The following is a 19,036-nucleotide window of genomic DNA, read 5'->3' on the forward strand; positions in this document are numbered from 1 at the left end:
CTGTGTGACGTTATAAGCATGTTTTATGAATTCCGTCGTTTTCTTGGGAGAGCTACAACTGACACCGCAGTTAAATTTAGTTGAAATAGGCGGAAAATTACCAATAATACAAACTCGAAATCAGCAGTCTGCATAATGGGCCGCTTTTCTAAAAAGTTGTCTTGCCTTATTTTTTAAGAAGGCACCATGTTTTACAGGGTGTCCCGGCGAACTTTAGCCAGGCTGTTAAACGAAAAGAAAAGACTGAAAAGCATGGTGCGAGACAATTTTATGAAGAATGACATCGAGTGGTCAGATATCTGTTGACCAAACACCGTAGCTCTCATGATTTTATCTTGCACCATATTTTTTATTTATTCTTTTCGTTGAGCAACTTGGCTAGCCGGAACTCTTTGCATTTCATTAATATAAAGGACAAGTTACAACTCACGCTGGTGCTAAGTTTGAACTGTGGTAATTACTGTCATATGAATAAAACTACGAATGAAAGGTGCCGAAACATCACAATTATGTTTTAGGAGAGCCGCAGAATATATCCCGCTGTCGCGGAAAAAGTATAATTCTAACCAAGATGAAATATAAATAAAATGCGGTGAACGGTACGTGCAACTTGCTTGTGATGAGAAAAAGGCGTAGATGATATCCGGGCACTTCAAAAAATGTTTCAGTAAGTGCTCGAAATCGTAATACGCCAGTTATACATATACTTTGTTTTCCCGATGTGCCGGGAGAACTCAACAATACGATTTTGTATTTTGTGAAAATGGGGGATATATTATGTGTAAGGTCAGGCAAAACAATAAAGTTACTCATTGAGATATGATATTTGCGAATATTTGTTGAATCCTCGTTTTCTTAGTTATTTTTATTGTGTAAGGTAGCAACGTTTGCCGATGTGCTAGATGAATAAACAAGACACCTGGTATTTTTCTTGTATTACAGGTATATGAAGGCACGATGCCGGTGATCTGTAGGTAACGTTCAAAGTTTGTGTAGTAAATACAACCGCTTCGTTAAATCACTTATGCGAGTGCTCCAGAGAGTAGTAAATGTGTTTTAAGAATAGCATAGAATTTACACAGTAATGGCTAACACCACCAAGAGCCGCCGAGGTCAAATTTTACTTAAGAAAACGCGGGCCAGCACAGCCTTGATAGGCTAACGAATGTCTTTGTGGATGGATGAATTGCACCTTTTGCAAACATTGCTTAATTATCTGCAGCAGGTGCTATACGGCGGTGAATTTTCAAACAAGTGCCATACGCAACAAACTTTTTAAAGTGTGTAACTCAGGTCGAGGCAACTGAAGTTCTAGATAGAAGTGCTCAAAAGAAGTGTTGCTGGAAACTAACAACTTATTCTGAAAAGTAATAAAATTTGCTCTTTTCTACGTTGATATTTTTCGGTACTTACCGTCCGATTCTCTTGGCTTCCTCAAGCGTCTACGCCGACTTCGGTCCTCGTTTTCAACTTCATCATCGTCACCTAATTCAGGATAAACAAAGCCCACATTGTATATCAGGGTTATTCCTGAAGACTAGTCTTACATGATCAACCCACAATCAAATCTTTCACTAGCACTGAACATTATTCGCTCAGCACGTACAATAATATCGTAAAACTCATAGTTTTTCGTTGTTGCTACATTTCGTTTTTGTTCGCGGGCCAACTAAGAAATGTTACATAAACCAGGAAGGCGTAAGCTAAACGTAACCTTTTTTTCTTTCAGGAGATACAACAGTACATTACAATTAAAGGCATAACAAATTATTTGCGTATGCCGCAAACCTTTTCCTCACTAGGTCCCACACACATGGATCATAAAAAGCCTAAACTGCAAATGAAATCATTTATTGGTGGTGCAGAACTTTCTTTTGCTAATTTTAAGAGGCACACGTTAAGAATGCACTGTGAAAAAACAAACAAATAGAAGGAAGTAACGCACATTTCGTAACATATCGCCTCTGTTATTTTTTGAGCTTTTTCTGTGATTTAACAAAAATAGTATATTTATTACTGTATTTTCACACGATAGATGATTAAATGGGTCATTTTATTAAAAGGAAGCCCTTGGCTCGGCGCCAAATCCAACGCGCCTATTCAAGACATGTAAAATGATGAAATGCTTTATACAACAACCCGTGGAGCTACTTGAATGCAATTTGTTGTATTTGAGATAGAATGGTAAATTCTAATGTCTGTATCAAACTGAACCTTAATTTACGGCCTGCAAAATTCTGAAATATGTCTGACAATTAGTAAGCATAAAAAGAGAACCACGAAGTTTACAAATTCCTGACTCGGCGATAAAAATAGATATCTCAATTCTGTAAGTTCCATATGTTAGAAAATCTAAATTGGCAAATTGATGCAGTGATTTACAACTGACCTTAATTTTGCTAAAGGCGTAAAAGACTTTCGTACAACTGTTACTCCCATTTTATTGGTCTATTACACAGGAATGTATAATAGGTAATTTCTTTCCTCTTTAGACGGAAGATTAGGTGCAGTCCACTGAACTGCGATATCCTGTTTTATTGCTGAGTTATAAAGCTGCAAACTTTACTTTCATTTCTTCAAACATAAAAAATTCACTATTTTGATAAGAACATTGACAGCATAAATATATTTCGCTTTCTGCAGTCACATGATTTTACTGTTTGTTGAAAATGCAAGATCTATCACCAAGTTTCCTGGTGTGGTTGCCAGGAAAAACGATTTCTCTGTTCCATGTATTTATACATAGGCGGCCCAGATAAAGCTTCCTATTAAAGCGACCTAGAGCCTTACGGAATGTGTTATGAGAGTATCTTGCAGCTGGAAGGATAGTGATTTACAATAATATGAAAGCGAATAATTCGGTCCTCAACTAAGGAATTTTTTTTAAAATCGGCTTTGAAGCTCACGCAAAATTTACTTAGTGCGACACCCTGCAGCAATACGCTTCATTGCGCCCTTCAAGGCCGTGTGCCTTTCTAAGTAAATGCGACCACCACATTACAACAGTACCGTCAGCAAGATTTTGCGTACATGTATTTCTATCCTCCTAATGACACCAGCAGGAGCGGTTTCGTGGGCCTGGGTAAATCAGCTGGCTATCCGCCTGTCACTAAGTGCAACATCTTCAAATGTCCAGAAGCGGCGACTTCCTGTGTAACCACAGTGTTGCATGCACGTCCTAACGAGGGAAGTATTCAGTGCTACTAAAATACGGTAAACAGCGAGGCCTATTTTAACGCTGGAAGCTCCTCAGATTTTGTTATTGAATGCTTCAAGCTCTTGCCATAAAACTTTCTCTGCTTCGACCTACGCCTCGGCTTTCTTCGCGTCTCCCCGTCATATTCATCGTCTAGTTCAGTGTAAAGAATGCACATATTCAAGCAAATGTTTTGCTAATGAAGTCCAATATTCAACACAAGAGGCATAAATGAACAAATAAATTATTCGTTGGAGCTGCACAGCTTCAGATAAACACTCAATAAGCCTAGGAAGCTTGGGCCAGAAACAACATCTACCATTGTTGCTGCTATACTGACACACAGCAGGTAGAACCTAAGTGCATAAAAGGTATGAACCGATAACATATATTGCTCTTGTGCGGCAAGATTGTAGCTTGTAAAGTCCAAATATCAATAAGCTAGCTTAAAGGTGATGTGCAGTGAAATTTAATCTTGACCTGATTGGTTAGAAGTGAGTGGTGCACCTACACTACCGAAGCAATTTAGGCTAAGTTGCTGGACCACTATCTACTTTTTTATGTGCTCCCTTAATATAGCGCCTGATTTGACGACGTGTGCAGCTGGTGGTAATCGGATATGGCGTAGGTTCGATCCCGTGGCCTCGGATATTTCTCAGCGCGCCATGGGCAGGACGACAATGGCTAGGGCCTAATATTGTAGCCATGCCGAGTGGCCGCGCGTTATGAGTCAATCTTCACTTCGGGAGAGCGGTAACGTTTTCGTATTCAGTATTAAAAACAATACTTTCGTGTTCCTGTCGTGACGCAACCATTCATATTTCATACGAAATATTTTGCTCGGATGACGCTCGATATATACGGTATCAATAAACTTGCTTTTTTAGATTATGACAATTTTTTTTGCATTGGGTGTTTAGGAGGTATGAACTGCACATGAAATCTGCTTTTTCGCCCTGGTACGTTACAGGGCGGTGGCAACCAAAGCAAGGCTCCTCGGTGCGATGTGCTGAATAAGGCTAAATGTGCGTTACTTTAACGCTTATTGAGGTAACTTGAACGATTCATTTGATCGTAGTTATATTTATCAACATGGCCCATTTTGAAATATTGAAACACTGAACTAGAGCTTTGCGACAACTTCCTGCCACATTGCAGCATAAGCAATGTGGCACAAGGTTTATAACTAGTAAGTAAAACCGGCTTATTCAGTAAATGGATACCTTCATTTTTTCTTGAAAATGGTGTGCGCCTGGGATTATAATTGATCCTTAGGAACGTATTTTGAGTACTCTTGTAGGCTATCTTCAAAAACAATGAGAAAGAAACCGTGCCGGCGTAGCCATCAGTGTTATACTAAGAACGGTACAGGTGGAAAGCACTTACCGTTCGTTAATTTTGGCTTCGACCGAGACGAACGCTCCTCATCTGTGGATCCACTCTGATGCTTCTCGCCTGATTCGTCATCTTCTGTATTGAATACAGGAAGAAAATATATCTTGTGATCTTTTTATATCTTTTTTATATATTTTTTAGTTTTTTAGGCTGGCTAAAAGCGCACATAGAAGAGGCCATTGATATTCAGTGATGCCAGTGGGATTCGTGAGTAGCATGCCCTTGAAGTATCGCGCCTGAAGAATAGTAACAAGGTAATAAAATAAGCGCAAATATCTTTCCACAGGACACTTGCACGGAATTAGGAATTGGCAGACATTTTTACCATCAATTCATGGCTGAATGGTCAGAAGCAGGCAGCCATTTTTCTTGTATTTCACTTCCCAAAGAATCGGTCGATATCATGTGCGCTAACTAGATTGTCCACAATCACACTATTTAGGAGTACATTTTAAACAAACTAGAATATATTTTGGTCATAGTGACCACCTGAACCACTTTCCTGTCTTATACTTGCATGCCTGGGCCGTATTCTTGATAAACAATTTAACGAAACACTTTTTTTTCAAGTGCCCACCTTTTTTTCTTGCACAACGATTTCCATTGCGTGGTCCACTTGAACTGTTCTGTGGACGGGCTTATTTCAGGTTAGAAATTCTCTCTTCCAAGTTTTTTTAGAGCTAATCAGGTCGCAAAATTTATCGAGGGAAAATATAGGTGAGGCTATATGCACTTATTTTCTTCTTGCGTCATAGTCGCAGCTGGTATTCAAAGACAGGCAAATGCATTACACTGACTGTGCGCCATTCTGGGTCGTATTTTACTTGTTCACATTTGTTAGATTTCTGCCGTCGGCGTCGCCGTCGCCGTCGGCGTCGCCGTCGCCGTCGCCGTCGCCGTCGCCGTGAGGTTCCGTATGACGTCATTTGGAGATGAAATCGTCGCCGCGCGCCGAACGCTGTATGTGCGAGTGAAAGGGCGCGAGGGGCGCGTCTTTCACGGGGAGTGAACGCACGGCGGAGAACAAACGCGCGTTCTGCGCCGTGCTCGCTTAAGGGCTGCAGAAGTAGGCGTCTCTTTTCTCCTTTACAATCACCATATATGTAGAGCAAACGCGCCTTCTTCGGACGCGCGAGAGGCCGTGGGGGAGGGGGAGGGAAGGGAGGCGACGTTTAGCTGCGGCACCAAGTGCCTATTTATATCAGAGGCTCCAGCAACAGTCACCAACGCCGCACGCATTTTGAGCTAACGCGGGCAAAACGCCGATGGCGTCGACAACAGTTCTGCGTGTTGTTGCTACCAAAGCCGCTCACCTTACTTCGTATGACATTGCTGTGTTGCTATCGCATTCATTGCTTCGCCCTTAGGGCGAAACTGTGACATTTTTTATTTATCAATTCACATACACCATCGATTTCTCATTAACGCCGCACAAATTTGAAGAAACTATGCGTATTCGCTAATGCACACATTGCATAAAAGTTCTCTATATTACAGAGCCACAAAATGTATAATGACAACAGCAAGCACAATAGCATTGCCCGGGGAAATGCTTGTGAAAGCAAGCGAACAAACAACTAAGTCATGAGCGAATAAGGCGTGGTGCAGAAACCCTCCTTATGTAATGTAGATGTTCGGCGCAATGCAGTGGAAGCAGCTCGTGTGAGATCCGAAGGAAAATGCATGAAAGCTCTCTAAAAAGGCAATTGGTTGAAATGCGTGTTGAGGAAGACAAGTATCAAGATGAAGCTTTACATTGATGCGAAATCCTATATCTATATTCAAATGCATGTAAAACTCAGAAATGCTCTCATCACGCCCACTGGACCGACCCGCATGAAACTTTTTGTGTATTCAGAGAAAAACGTAAATTTAAGTGCCAAAGCTTAACTTTCATATATTTCCGTGACATTTGTAACAAATGTTGCTAAATTAGCTAAGTCGCCGAAAAAATAAAGTACCAAGTTTACAAATCCGTAACTCTGAGCGAAAAACAAATGCGGCCCTTGTGTGAACGGCATCTGTTAGAGAACTTGAAGCGGACAAAGTTTATAAATGAGTTAACGGCCTACGTAAAATAGTTACATTTTTATAGAAGTTTATGCTAAAGACCTACTCAGAAATTATTGGCAGATTTTTTAGCAGTTAATTTTATAGAACTTTTCTTCGCTTTAGATGCTTTAAGAGGCTCAGTGTAAACAAATGTGATATAGTTGAGTATAAAGAGAGTTACAGCTAGCAAAACCTGGCAATTTATTTTTTTCAGCACTGCAATTTTCAGCAATATTTATGAAAAAAGACGCCCTAAAAATTGCTTTTTTTAGCGACTAGGTATTACGTTTTGTTTTTCAATAAAAAACGGTATGAAATTTGGAACAGTGGCTGACGCGAAAAGCAATTTCTACGTTCCCACGTTCTCCTATTAAAGTTCCCGAGCTAAAGCTCGCGCTTAAAAACGATCTAGAATACCTCAAATAAAGTGAAGCAAGCACGCTAAAACGCAGTTAGAGACATTTTGTACGGTAAAGCACACATATTGCTCAACACAAGTTCATGCTCAAAATGTGCTAGCGCTTACCGTCCGCTCTAATCATGCAGACGAGAAACCAGCCCACGGCAATATACAGTAAAATCCTCATTGTTCGCGTTTACTTTGTAAAGTACGTTTGCCAGCTGAGTGATTCCTCCTTTTTTCGCGCCTTTATGCGAACATGTTCTAACTGGAGGTTGGCTGGTCACACATATATATGATCACGAACATTTCGTGCGTCATGTGGACTGTTATCTAACATTGGAGAACAAAAGCAATGTGCGCAAATGGGTCTCCGTGAAGCAGATGCGAGGGTCAGTGGTTCTGAAAGTAATAGCGAACTGAGCATTTCATTTATTGTTCGGGCAGGAGTATTACTCTTTTGTGACGCTTTCAGTTACTGCTGCATTCGATGCACTATCGAGAAAATTTTTGTGCTATGAAGCAATGTAACACTAAGCCTATTTTTTAAAAAAAGAAGCACGTCTCATTTCATATTCGAATGAAATTGCTATTGAAACAAGACAATTGCATATACTACGCTGCTCTCGCAAGATTTGTTTTCTTGATTGAGCCTAGCTGACAGCGGAGCTTGCATTGTTCCAGCCAGAATATTAAGAAACCGGGAGCTGCTTGTTACTAAGCGCGTAGTGGTAGTTTTTAGGCCTAAAGAAGCCTGCGTCCCCGCCATAAAAGATCTTTGGTGAAAATCCTTGAAAATTCTTTCATTGCGCAATTTTTATGCAGGACATACATATCAAGCGCATGGCTGCTTATCTGAAGTTTTAGCTCTTATCTCATAGTAGTACCCGGGGCAGTACAGCCTATACTTGAACTAATTTAGCACAAAGCACGCTTGCATAACTTTTCAAGTGGTAGTGGACTTCTTCGTTAGTGGAACACAGCTTCCAACCAGCACTTCTGCACTGACATGCGCTGCTTGCGGCTTTCATTAACAAGCACATATATGCTTTATTGCTCATAAATTGTGGCGCACGGGTGTCTAGAAACATGCTCGCTGAGTTAGATTGTTTGTCTAAAAAGTCATTTTTTTCTTGTAAGTAACCCAGAAAATGGATAAGTATTAACCGTTAATTATATTTTAGTTGAAACGTGCAACTGATACGCCATTGAAGGCGCTACAAAAAAATTGTTTATTTTTAGCCAGAAATTGAGTGTGTCATTTTGTGCGCTCCACTGAAGAGCACGGTCATTTTTGCGTGCTTATTCGTGATTATGTACTATACTCTTGTGTGCGTGAACGCGCTCTTCAGTCCATTTGGTTCCAACCTTGTGAGGAGGGCGTGTCTTTAGAGTGAGAATAAAGTTTTTTTTTATTCGTATACACTGCTGCTTATTGCACTGCACGTCACGTACAAAAAAAAGGTCATTGGTCATACCAGCGTCGTAATCAAAGTCCGTCTGATAAATATATATCAAGCCCGTTGGCACCAAAATTAAAAAGTTTTGAAAGCACAAACCTAGTACTCTGTCGTGTCTGCATAAATGTAGGTGGCCACAAGAGATGATTATGTAGCGGACGAGGACGGCGTTAGGTGTCTCGTAAAGAAGTTGTTTGCTAAACACGGTGGCGTTTCGTGTGACCGTCAGCTGTTTCCTTATATATTTGTACAGAACAGGAGAAGTCGCTGAATTCTGAGGACGTGGATACAGACATTGTTCAGCACAAATATTGCCCTCATTTTCATTTTTTTCAGTGAGTCATCATTGCCGGAAAAAATTTGCAGCTATAAAATGACAAAGGTGCAATGAAGAAAACGGCACGGCTGCTCGCTCGCGCTAACGAAGGGCGCTACCGTCAAGCAGGCTCCTTACTTACTAAATGTCCTCGATTGCTAACTCCAGAGCCACATTAACTTGACGTGGCGTTTAAGCATGTCGGTGTGCCAACTGATTTCATTCAAGCGGCAAATCTCGCGTTCAGCTGACGACCGGAGAGTTTGTGACAGCAACAAAAAACCCGTAAAAGGAAGCTAGCAGCAACTATTACCGCGGGATGCCGATTTGCTGTGTCCGCACAACCGAAATGGTAGCTGGTATGTTACAGTTATGAGCGAGATAAAGCCTTTATATAAGCAGAATTACTTTGTTGATGTCATGGCTGAGGTCAGCATTGCTGCGGTGTAAAAATAGAGATGCATTAGTATTGCCCGAGTTTCAAAAATCTTCATTACAATGAAGTAATGCTGCGTTAATGACTGCGCACCGCAAGTATAACTCCTACAAGGCATACAGATCTGGTCAAAAATATGTCACGTAACTACTGGCTGCAATGTTTGCCTGCTTTAAAACTTAGCTGAGCACCCTTGTTTATCTCCTTAACGAGTACTATATATGGCATACTTAGGCTGCTCCCAAGTAACTTCAGGATTTATGAAAATATGAAACATTTTTTTAATGTGGCACGAAATATGAGTAGCTGATGGACAATAGACATGTTTATCGTAACGCACCCTGCGTCATCGTGCCAGTAGCGTATCAACAACGGGCATGCCAGAAGTAACCGCAATGTTTTGTTTTGCGTACGTACGCACAGGACATCTCTTGCTTGCCATGCGGGCTCTGATGGCTCACGCGAGATGCTGTTACTGGAGAAAGCGTCAGATATTTTACAACATGGCGGGCCAATTGAACAATGGCAATGATATCTGCTCGTGGCGGAATTTTTCAGTCACGCCAGACTATAGTCTTCATCGAGAAACGTATAATAAACTGCCAGTTTCGTCCGAAGTACGAAGCCTAGACAGGAACACTAAGGTTTGCCGTTACGCTTGAACTCATCGAACGGTGTCATAATTTCATAAGATAGAGGAAAAAATCATTACCTGGAGAAAATAAGTGATATTTCCTCTTCCCTGCATCGATAATCGTAGTGCATATACCCTGGTCCGAAATGTAGATGCGACGCAGCACTCAATGCAATTGCTGCTGGACGGAAGCAACACGACCCCGGCAGGTGTAAGGTGTCTCTCAATACTGGCGTTAAAGGTGTTTCATTTCGACGTTCTACGAGATGGGACTGACAGGAAACCATCGTCGTTACTCAGTGCCAAGTTAACTACTAGATGACCTTATCTTGACGTTTACTGCTCTAGCCCGCGCATGCACACAACTCGCCACGAACGCTAGTGGGCTTATAGTGCGCGCGTGCACCATGATCACGCCAACAGCGGAAAGCGGAGCAGTAGCCAGGCTCAAAACCACGCAGATTCATTCTAACATTGAAGGTGTGTCTACTTGGGTTCGTTGTTTTTGCAGCCGAACGCACTGCGCTAATACGGAGGCCTAGACCTTCGTAGGTGGGCCACGAATGCGCCTTCAATAGCAGGACAGCACAGAAGCCACACCCACGCCGATGACGTTAATGCATGAAGAGTGCAACTTTTACAAGGTTACGATAGCAAATACGTGCTAAGACTCTAAGAAAACGCATAAATCGCACTGCCATCAAGCTGCTAGTGGCGATCGGGATAAGCAGTGGCGACACGAGTTTCGGAACAGCGCTCTGTGTTGTTACTTCATTGCAATGTTGCATCGAATGACCGAATTAGTTACACAAAGTAAATTTCATTTCTTATAAGTCTTGGTGCTCCTCCACGCGCTGGTAAGAATGTCCAGCATTCAGCATTTCTTCTGGCATCGACTGATTGTATCAGTAGGCGTCGACACGAAGAGAGTCAAAAAACTAATACACCGAGTACTGCACAAAGTCAAGATTCCTGCGTTCTGTTAGCGCCAAGAGGTAACCAGGCGACGGGTACACAATACGAGGAAGTGTACTTCCCCTACGGTTCCATAAAAAAGCAGCTGTGCCTAGAGTGGGATTACCTGATACAGTACCTGCTTGCCATAGGGCGCGAATTCGTCTGTAAAGCTCTTTGCTGCTCAATAGCTAGTGATCGATCTTCGTCTAGGATAGTCCCGAAAAAGTCGCATTATCACCCCTCTACCCAAAAATAAATTAATGAAGCTCCAATCTCCAATTGCTACAAAGATTGCGTTTAACATGCTCTGTGAGGTGGTAATTCATGGCACTACATTACACTATGTAATATGGGTCGCGCTCCTGTTAGCTCCAGGCATTACCGGTTTGCGAGAGCCAACTGGTATTTTTGACGCCACTTCTTCAAGCACCAGTTGGCCACCCCGCTTCCCTTCTGCGACCCCCTCTGGTCGCAGACGTGCGACAAAATTCGATGCGTCTCATGCGACAGCGTCTCCATCTTCGACCCGAAGCGGAACGGCTGAACGACAGCGTCTCAAAACACTAGCTGTCAAGGACAAAAATCCGAAAACGCACTCCTTACCCCCGTGTCACGATGCGGTACCATCGGCATCACCCGTGGTACTCCCTGACGGTAGTACCGTATCATCCTTGTGGATTTTACCTCTGTACCAGACTGCGCTATCTTCAGTATTCGCCCATGAAAACGAAACGTTGTAGACTGTCCCAACAAAACCCCGGTTAGTTCATAGAAAATGTAAACCGATTAAAAACCGTAGTTTGGCCGGTCGTCGAATCATTGAAAGTGATAGCAAATTTAGCGCGGCATTTGAGCTTCGCGCATGATCCGTTAACAACATAAGGACTCGACATGATACCACGCAGCACGCGAGACACCAGTTATCTGCACGGCATGAACATCATCGTGACAGATATCAGGCCTGTCGTAGAGTTGGAGTGAAGGAACTTTGGTGGGGGTGTTTTATAGGCGGTGAGCGTTGATAATGTGCTGCATGCGACCGACGAAACAACTGTTTGCGTCTGCCAGCAGCAAATTACCGGATTGAATAAGTTTATCTTGAGGTATTCTATTCGTTAATTCACTTTTGCGGAATATGCAAAAAGCTCATGAGCAGGAATAGTAATGAGCGTAGGCACACCGCTCAGAGGAGCAGCAGCAGCGAGAGCCCTGCCCTGCTTCACCCTAGAGGGGAATGAGCAGAGGATTTCAGAGTGCACCCACTTGGCTACGTCTCTAGACTAACATTTTACACACGGTTTTACCACTTTTACAGCCAATAGTGCTGCCGCTTCTCTGAAGAGCTTCTAACCCTGAATTCGCGGGCTGCCCCTATGTCGTCGATACAAGGACAGCACGACAACGGTGGTGTCGCCGAAGGCTCGAACGCACCTCGACTGTCCGTATAATTTCCATAAGAATTAGACAGCCTGCATGAGCATTTGATCACTCATAGCTTTTTTGAAGGGCCTCTTAGGAATGTTTCGAAATAACTTTACGATTGTTTTGGCAAATTTAGAGGTTGTGAAAAATTCATGCATATTTAAACAATAGTGTGGCAGTTTACAAATGAACTACTCAAATTCCAAGTGTTCATGCTGTTCTTTATTTTACCATTTCTTTTTTTGTCATGGGACACCGCATAATTCTTTATTGTAACACTACTGTACTGGAAAATCAACGTTCACTGTTTTAAGAACTACGTCATCCCATCCGCCTGCTTACACTTCACCTTGAAAGCGGCAGATGTTGTCAATCACTGGATCTCCCCATCGGGCACCTTGTAGAAAAAAAAGCATCGTCACAGCGGGAGATCAAAGAAACGTTATCAAGGGAACAAATCGCAATGTACATGCACTATACTCTTGAATGGTTCACTTCTTTGCAGGCATCGAAAGTGCATTTTTAGGTGCGAAAAAGTTCAGGATTTCAAATGAAGCTATTGTACGAGGGCGAATCAGAGACCCCTTGCTCATATTTTTATTAGCCAAAATAACGTACATACAGGTAATTCCAATTTACGTAACTTACACTATTTTTTCACATAGTCCCCAAACTGCTTCAGACATTAGTCATATCGCGACAGTAAGCTTGAGATGCCCGTGTGGTAGAATAAGCTCGGCTAACAGCATAACCACCGTCGAACTGCTGTCTTGGTTTCACGGTCTTTTGCGAACTCACAACGCTACTATCTAACACTTCTGAAAGCGAGACACCTTTCCCCATACGTGGGCCGCATTTCCTTTTGGATTTCAATGAACGTTCATCCCTTGCTCCGTAGAAAACGAATCACACTACGTTGCTCTTACGCCGTGGGCGTGTGAAGCACAACTTCAATCTCCAACAACTGACAGCAGCGCCGTGCCATGGAGCTACCGTCATATAAGGCCAGCACGGTCCAAGAATGGTCCACCGCTGGGAATGGATAAGTTGACTTCGAATTTACAGCCGTAAGTTGGCTAAAAAAATTCTTATTCGTCCTCGTAGTTCAATTCATAGGTGAATGGTTCTTAATGACATACCGGTGCATAAAAACCGCAGAATAACACTAACAATAGCTCATCTTTCTTCCCGCTACGTAATTTTTTATTCCAAATCTTTTCTATGGCTTCTTTCAGGTAAACAAGCTGCGTAATTTCAGAGCATTATTGCTGTAGCTCATCAATATATTTGTTTGACTTGTTGCAGCCCGTGCCTCCGAACATTTCTCTTTTTTGCCAGAAGTTAGAGTCAGTAATCTTGGCCCCTTCCACTCGCAGCTCCATTTCGCCGGTCACAGGAGTGCCGACGATCAGGAATGCATAAGCCCAGCTTTCATGAGAGGCTGAGATCTTTAATACACAAGCTGTTTTTGCTTGTATGTGCATGAAGATTTCATTCCAAATCTTCTTTTATATTGCAACCAATATTTGGTTGCCATGATCACTATGCCATAGAAATCTAGTCACCCCTAAGACCCCTTCCTACTCACAACGAAGCATAATGGGCGCTATACAAAGACCACACGGCAGCGAAAAGGTGCAGGAGACCAAGAACGACGAAAAATGTTGCTCTCCTAAAAATACATAGACAAGCGCTGTTTCGTAGCTTCATTAATAAATTGTGACAGTTGCTTCTCAGATCATTGTAAATCATCTGTAATGTAACTTTACCAGTAGTTAACTTGCCATTCTAAAGTAAGCCGGTGAAAAGACCCTAGCACCACAGCTACCCCTATAAGACATCCCACCTAGTACTGTTAAGCTACTGAGCAGTTACACCGCCCATTGTTTAAGAAGTTACTTCGAAAAAAAAACTAGGTGAGGGGCAATGTCAAATTTAGAGTGCAGGCCACCGCCTGCTGTAGGTCTGCTTCTATTTCCACCAGTTCTAGCTATGAAAATATCACCAGCAAAAACTGCCTAACTTGCTAATAATTGTCAACAGCACTACGAAAAAAGATTTTTGCCATAAAATGTATCAGAATGTTAAAACAGTGTCTATATGAACGTGCCTAAGTTATTGGTCCAACACATAACTTTGCATATATTTGGTAAGTAATACGTATAAAGACCCTTGTTGTGATTTTACAATTTTACATGCTGCACTACCGTGAGTTGAGTAATGGTGGTCCAAGGGTGATGAAAAGTTTATAGATTTAGGCTTCCTGGCAAAGCGAAGTCTTGATAGGTTTAGTAGAAATGCACTAATTTAGAATAATGAGGTGATTCTCTGAGGAATAAAGACCGCTACCTGCTAAAAGCGCTTTCATACTATATTTAGAAATAAACACTATATAAGTTATGTTCGTGGTTCGTGGAATGATTGGACTATAATAATATCCATGAATGGGAGTACCACATCACGTAGCATTAACTGAAAAATTGAATGGCCCTCGGCACATACGCAGGCATGGGAGGAATGAGAGTGCGTCGAATTTAGCATGAAATGCGTTAAAAATACTATCAAATATAGCACAATTGAATTAAAATATATTGTTAAACAATGAAAAAATGTACGTCGACTACTCTAGTTGCCTACTTGTCTACTGAATCTACTACTGCTCTATTAGCTACTCCATCTAGCCTCTACCGTTTCCTTTATGCAGAAGTGACATTTTGGACAGTCGGTTAAAAGGAAAGTAAAAGCTTGTTACCCATGCATGTTGTCACACATATTTGACATATAAGAAAACCAAATGTGACGCAGTTTCCCACGTCATGGGCAACACATGTGCCGTTATCCGGATCATAAAACCACATCGTAGCGCCGTTGGTGCAGTCAGCACTTGGAGGTTCAACTCTGCATCGTAGGCCCAGCAAACCACCACCTAGAACATATGATAAACTGCATTACCCGATGTCGTGCATTGCGCGAATGACGGCATGTTTAGAATGCTCATTTGTTTTCATCGAAGAGACAAAAAGTGACTAGTCTAATGCTAAAGCAACTTTACCATTCCATGAAGAAATTCGTTGATGTAATTGAGCAATTTGTGTACTCATTGCCTTTAATTTTATTTGTGCACTTCTGCTGATTGACAGAGTCACACATCGCTTGCAAATCCGAAAGGTATTTTTAAAATCATTTCAATGCAAGCAAAAAAAAGGCATAAGAAAAGGAAGACGATTGCACCAGAATCAAACCAGGTTTCATTTAAAGTTACGAGCACTACACACACTTTGTGTTCGCTTTCAACAGTCACTCATTTGATTATTGATGACTGGTTTGTCCATGGTCTATAGGATATAGTATCGGGCTGCTAGGATGAGGAAATTGGTTTTGAAAGCAATCACAACACCAAGTTGGTGGGTCTCGGGTATTTGACACTGCGGATGTGCCGCACATAAGTTCACTCACTTGAGGTCAACATGCGTAATTGCGTATTTGCCACTACTGAAGTGCCGCTCTTTAATAGACCCCGTTTACCTGAACTCGCATCACTAGGTATGTTAAACTAGTTACGCACCACAATTCAATGAACCTCTTTGATGTAAAATTGGGTGACTTGTTTGTTCAACTAGGTGCGTACAACTGGGCATGCTCCGTTCTTCAATCATCCTTTTTAATGCTAACTTGGGTCACTCGGGTTATACCATTGAGTATGTGTCACACGTTATAAGCCGCTAGGCAATATACCTGGGCGCGTAAAAAAGAACTTCGGATAATTCTAACCCTTGACGAAGTGTTATAACACAGCTAGGTTAGCTAGCGAACGAAAATGTTTTTAAATTTGTTTTGTCCGGCACCGAGGGGTCGCAGCGGAGCGCCAGAACAAGAGGACCAGCTCAGTAGGCTTTCAGAACGGACTGGCGCGGGCCGTGCTTGCGCCGCTAGCACGCGCCGCCCAACTTTATTCTCGTCGCCATCCGCAGCCGGCCCCAAAGCACTGGCCGAGAGCGCCGACCTTAGCGTCCCCGCACAGCAGCGTCTGTGGGCGCTACAGTTTCATGTTTCACGCCAATTTGGGTCACTGGGTATATGTGTCCCTGGGTATCAGCCACTTTTCAATGAAAAAAAAAACGTTTTTTGGTGTTACGCGTGCTCGTACTCACGTCATAAACAGTCAGACGATCTTGTCTGATGATATATTCACTCGCGCGCCACACAGGCACTTCGTTGCGGTGCCGATAGATGGTGCACCGTGCCATAAGGGGAGCACGAGCAACATTCCGGCTTCATACACGTCTCACACATGACGTGTTTCGACGGGTACAATACGGTGGGTCGATCTATACCTTGGTTCAACGCTCATCAAAGTAACCTCGAAATTGCGTGACATGAGTTATGCTTACCACATGCCTAGTGACACATGCGCATTTGCATAAACCTAACGACTCAAGTTGTCTTGGGTCATTGGGTTTACCCTTGGACAGATCCCCAGTAACCCGGTTGGCGCGGAAAAAAAAGGCCACATATACACAAACGCACCGAAATGCGCATGTGGTTCCCAATGAATGCTAATTGCATTAAAACAGCGTAACGGTTATTTCCTGAAGAACAAATGTTTCACCTATATTCTTGAACAGCATGCAGAAAAACCGGCAGATCTACGCGAAGTCCTGATGAGCAGGTGATTGCAAGGATTCGCAGCTAATTTAAGCCAAGGTTTAGAAACATGCTGACCCACTCCAAGGATGCAACGGCCCAAATGGATGGTGTTGGCTATCGAGTAAAGCAAGTCAAACTAAGTTGGTATTTTGAGTAATTGCACACATAGTAATTATTATATTTAAATGGAAGGGATCGAGACACCAACCAAAAAAAGGTTGAAATATATTTAAAAATACGCCACGTCTCATAGGCGGTTACATTGCAGGCAGTGCGTGTTTTGATAAAGGCATTAGTGCGTGCGCCCCCGATGATGTGGCTGCAAGCGGCGTAGTCTCTATCAGCTGTGTTCCTCCGTACATCGCTTTGATTTTTTTGCGGGCAGGATCACCAGCGCGCATTCACCGCGATTGTTTGTTTGCAATGTCCACAGCTAGTGTCGGGCACTTGAAACGGCAGGCCACGATGTGGCGCTGACTCTTTCTGCTGTTTCTTGACATTTGCTAATGAAATGTATATTGCAACATAGGCTGGGTTCCTTCACATTCGTAATTAAGTTCTAAGGACAGGTTCTGATATTTCACACTAAAATGTGTATTTTGGGAATTCGCTTATTATTCCATTATCGGTTTTGCTTACTTAGGTGGAAAATTTTTTTGTGGTATCCAGAATTACCGCAGCTAATGGCATTATGCAGTACGAATGACCAGTTGAGGTATTCAATTAAACGTTTTACTTTATAACTTCTATACCGCCTGCAACAATGATCATCTCTTCGCGCCTTCCTATAATACGCAATGACTAGAAGAGCAGTGCAGAATAACATATTCGGTCTCAGCAGCCAACACTCAAATGATAATTAGGGTGGCTGTAATGTGCAAAAGTGGCAGGAAACGCATTTGTACTGGAGGAAAAGCGCTTTTTCAAGAAACGATTGTGAAGGTGCTTACCCTTTTTTCGAGCCGTCTTTACCGAGCCCCCAAATTCATCCTCTGCAAAGTTTATTACTCTATGCGCTGTTTCTGTGAGGGAAAAAAAACATAGTCTACATTCAACTACAGCACTGCATGGGCCGATTTTTTTCAGCCCGGGCCCAGCCCGGGTCCGTTCTTGCGTTGGGCTGCCCGCCCGAGCCCGACCAAAGGCTTTATGGCGAGACCCGGGCCCGGGCCGGGCCCGGAAATAATCTACGTTACCCGCCGGGCCCAGCCCGCCCGCCACCCCTTTACCTTAGGCCCGAGCCCGGCTCGAAACCAGCCCGAGACCGAAATAGATCACCGAGTGGCATTAACAAAATAAAATAAAGAAGAGAATGAAAGAAATTTATTCTGAAGGCATAAATACATGTCAAATGCAATTATCAACACCATTTTAGTGGTCTGACCGTGCGAAGTAGTACGAATGACCGTGCCAAGCAGTATCGCGAGCAGTTTCCAATGGCGCGACCTTGATGCGCCCAAATCCACTTCTATCGCAGCGCCGCCACAGTATTTTTCCACGTCGGGCGGCTCACTGCAAAGCATGCGCCGCCCCAGCCGCTCGTCCCACTGAAGCGTATTCTAGTACACTATATAGCCGAAGCGCAGCCACAACCGGTCGTGAGCGCAGCGCATAGAAGGAGTAAATGGAGAAAGAAAGCTTCTCGTCCCTACAAGTACAGTGTAATGCTCTGCTGCATGGTGGCCGGATAAGAAATTGCTTGCAATCATGGATGAACACAGTGCCATATTTCAGCCACGTGACGAATTATCTTGGCAGTCATCGTTTTACCAATTCGCCTTTGAAGAATCTGCAAGTCGCGAACGCGCTTGCACCGCGCTGAAAGCATTAATTACATTGATTTAGGTAAGGAATGCAATGGCATCCTTTGGTTTGAGGCGACTTTGGTCTTTCTGGACTTTTACATGCTGTTTAAACAGCGCAAAACAGGAAGGAAGAGGAAAAGGCAAGTACAGAGGAGTCGCACTGCTAGCTTCCGGCAGCGCCGGGGCAACAGGTTTCTCATAGTCGAGGCACGCGAAGATAACTCGCTCCAGGTTACATGCACACGACCAAAAAGTCCGAGCCCGGCAGGGCCCGCGTCAAAATACCCGAGCCCGGCCCAGGCCCGGGTCAAAAAGC

The 19,036-nt window shown here is 43.0% G+C and overlaps 1 protein-coding gene and 1 long non-coding RNA gene across 2 annotated transcripts in view; both read right to left on the bottom strand.

Annotated features, from left to right (window-relative positions):
* Positions 1-1,413: 1,413 nt before the first annotated feature.
* On the bottom strand, positions 1,414-7,281 carry LOC125946695 (uncharacterized). Its single transcript, XR_007467787.1, has 3 exons — positions 7,170-7,281; positions 4,583-4,666; positions 1,414-1,485 (listed from the first exon to the last, which is right to left on the bottom strand). It is a non-coding gene; the product is annotated as an uncharacterized LOC125946695 (long non-coding RNA).
* Positions 7,282-12,494: 5,213 nt separating this feature from the next.
* The window catches only part of LOC125946691 (uncharacterized), a 37,147-nt gene continuing 30,605 nt past the window's right edge, over positions 12,495-19,036 (bottom strand). Inside the window, exons 5-7 of the mRNA XM_049670548.1 lie at positions 17,866-17,937; positions 15,021-15,194; positions 12,495-12,665 (exon numbers count right to left, since the gene is read on the bottom strand). Coding sequence (XP_049526505.1) covers positions 12,607-12,665; positions 15,021-15,194; positions 17,866-17,937 — 305 coding nt within the window. The 3' untranslated portion in view covers positions 12,495-12,606. The remainder of the gene's footprint in view (positions 12,666-15,020; positions 15,195-17,865; positions 17,938-19,036) is intronic.

The sequence above is a fragment of the Dermacentor silvarum genome, chromosome 7 (genome assembly GCF_013339745.2).
Source record: "Dermacentor silvarum isolate Dsil-2018 chromosome 7, BIME_Dsil_1.4, whole genome shotgun sequence".
Lineage (NCBI taxonomy): Eukaryota > Metazoa > Arthropoda > Arachnida > Ixodida > Ixodidae > Dermacentor > Dermacentor silvarum.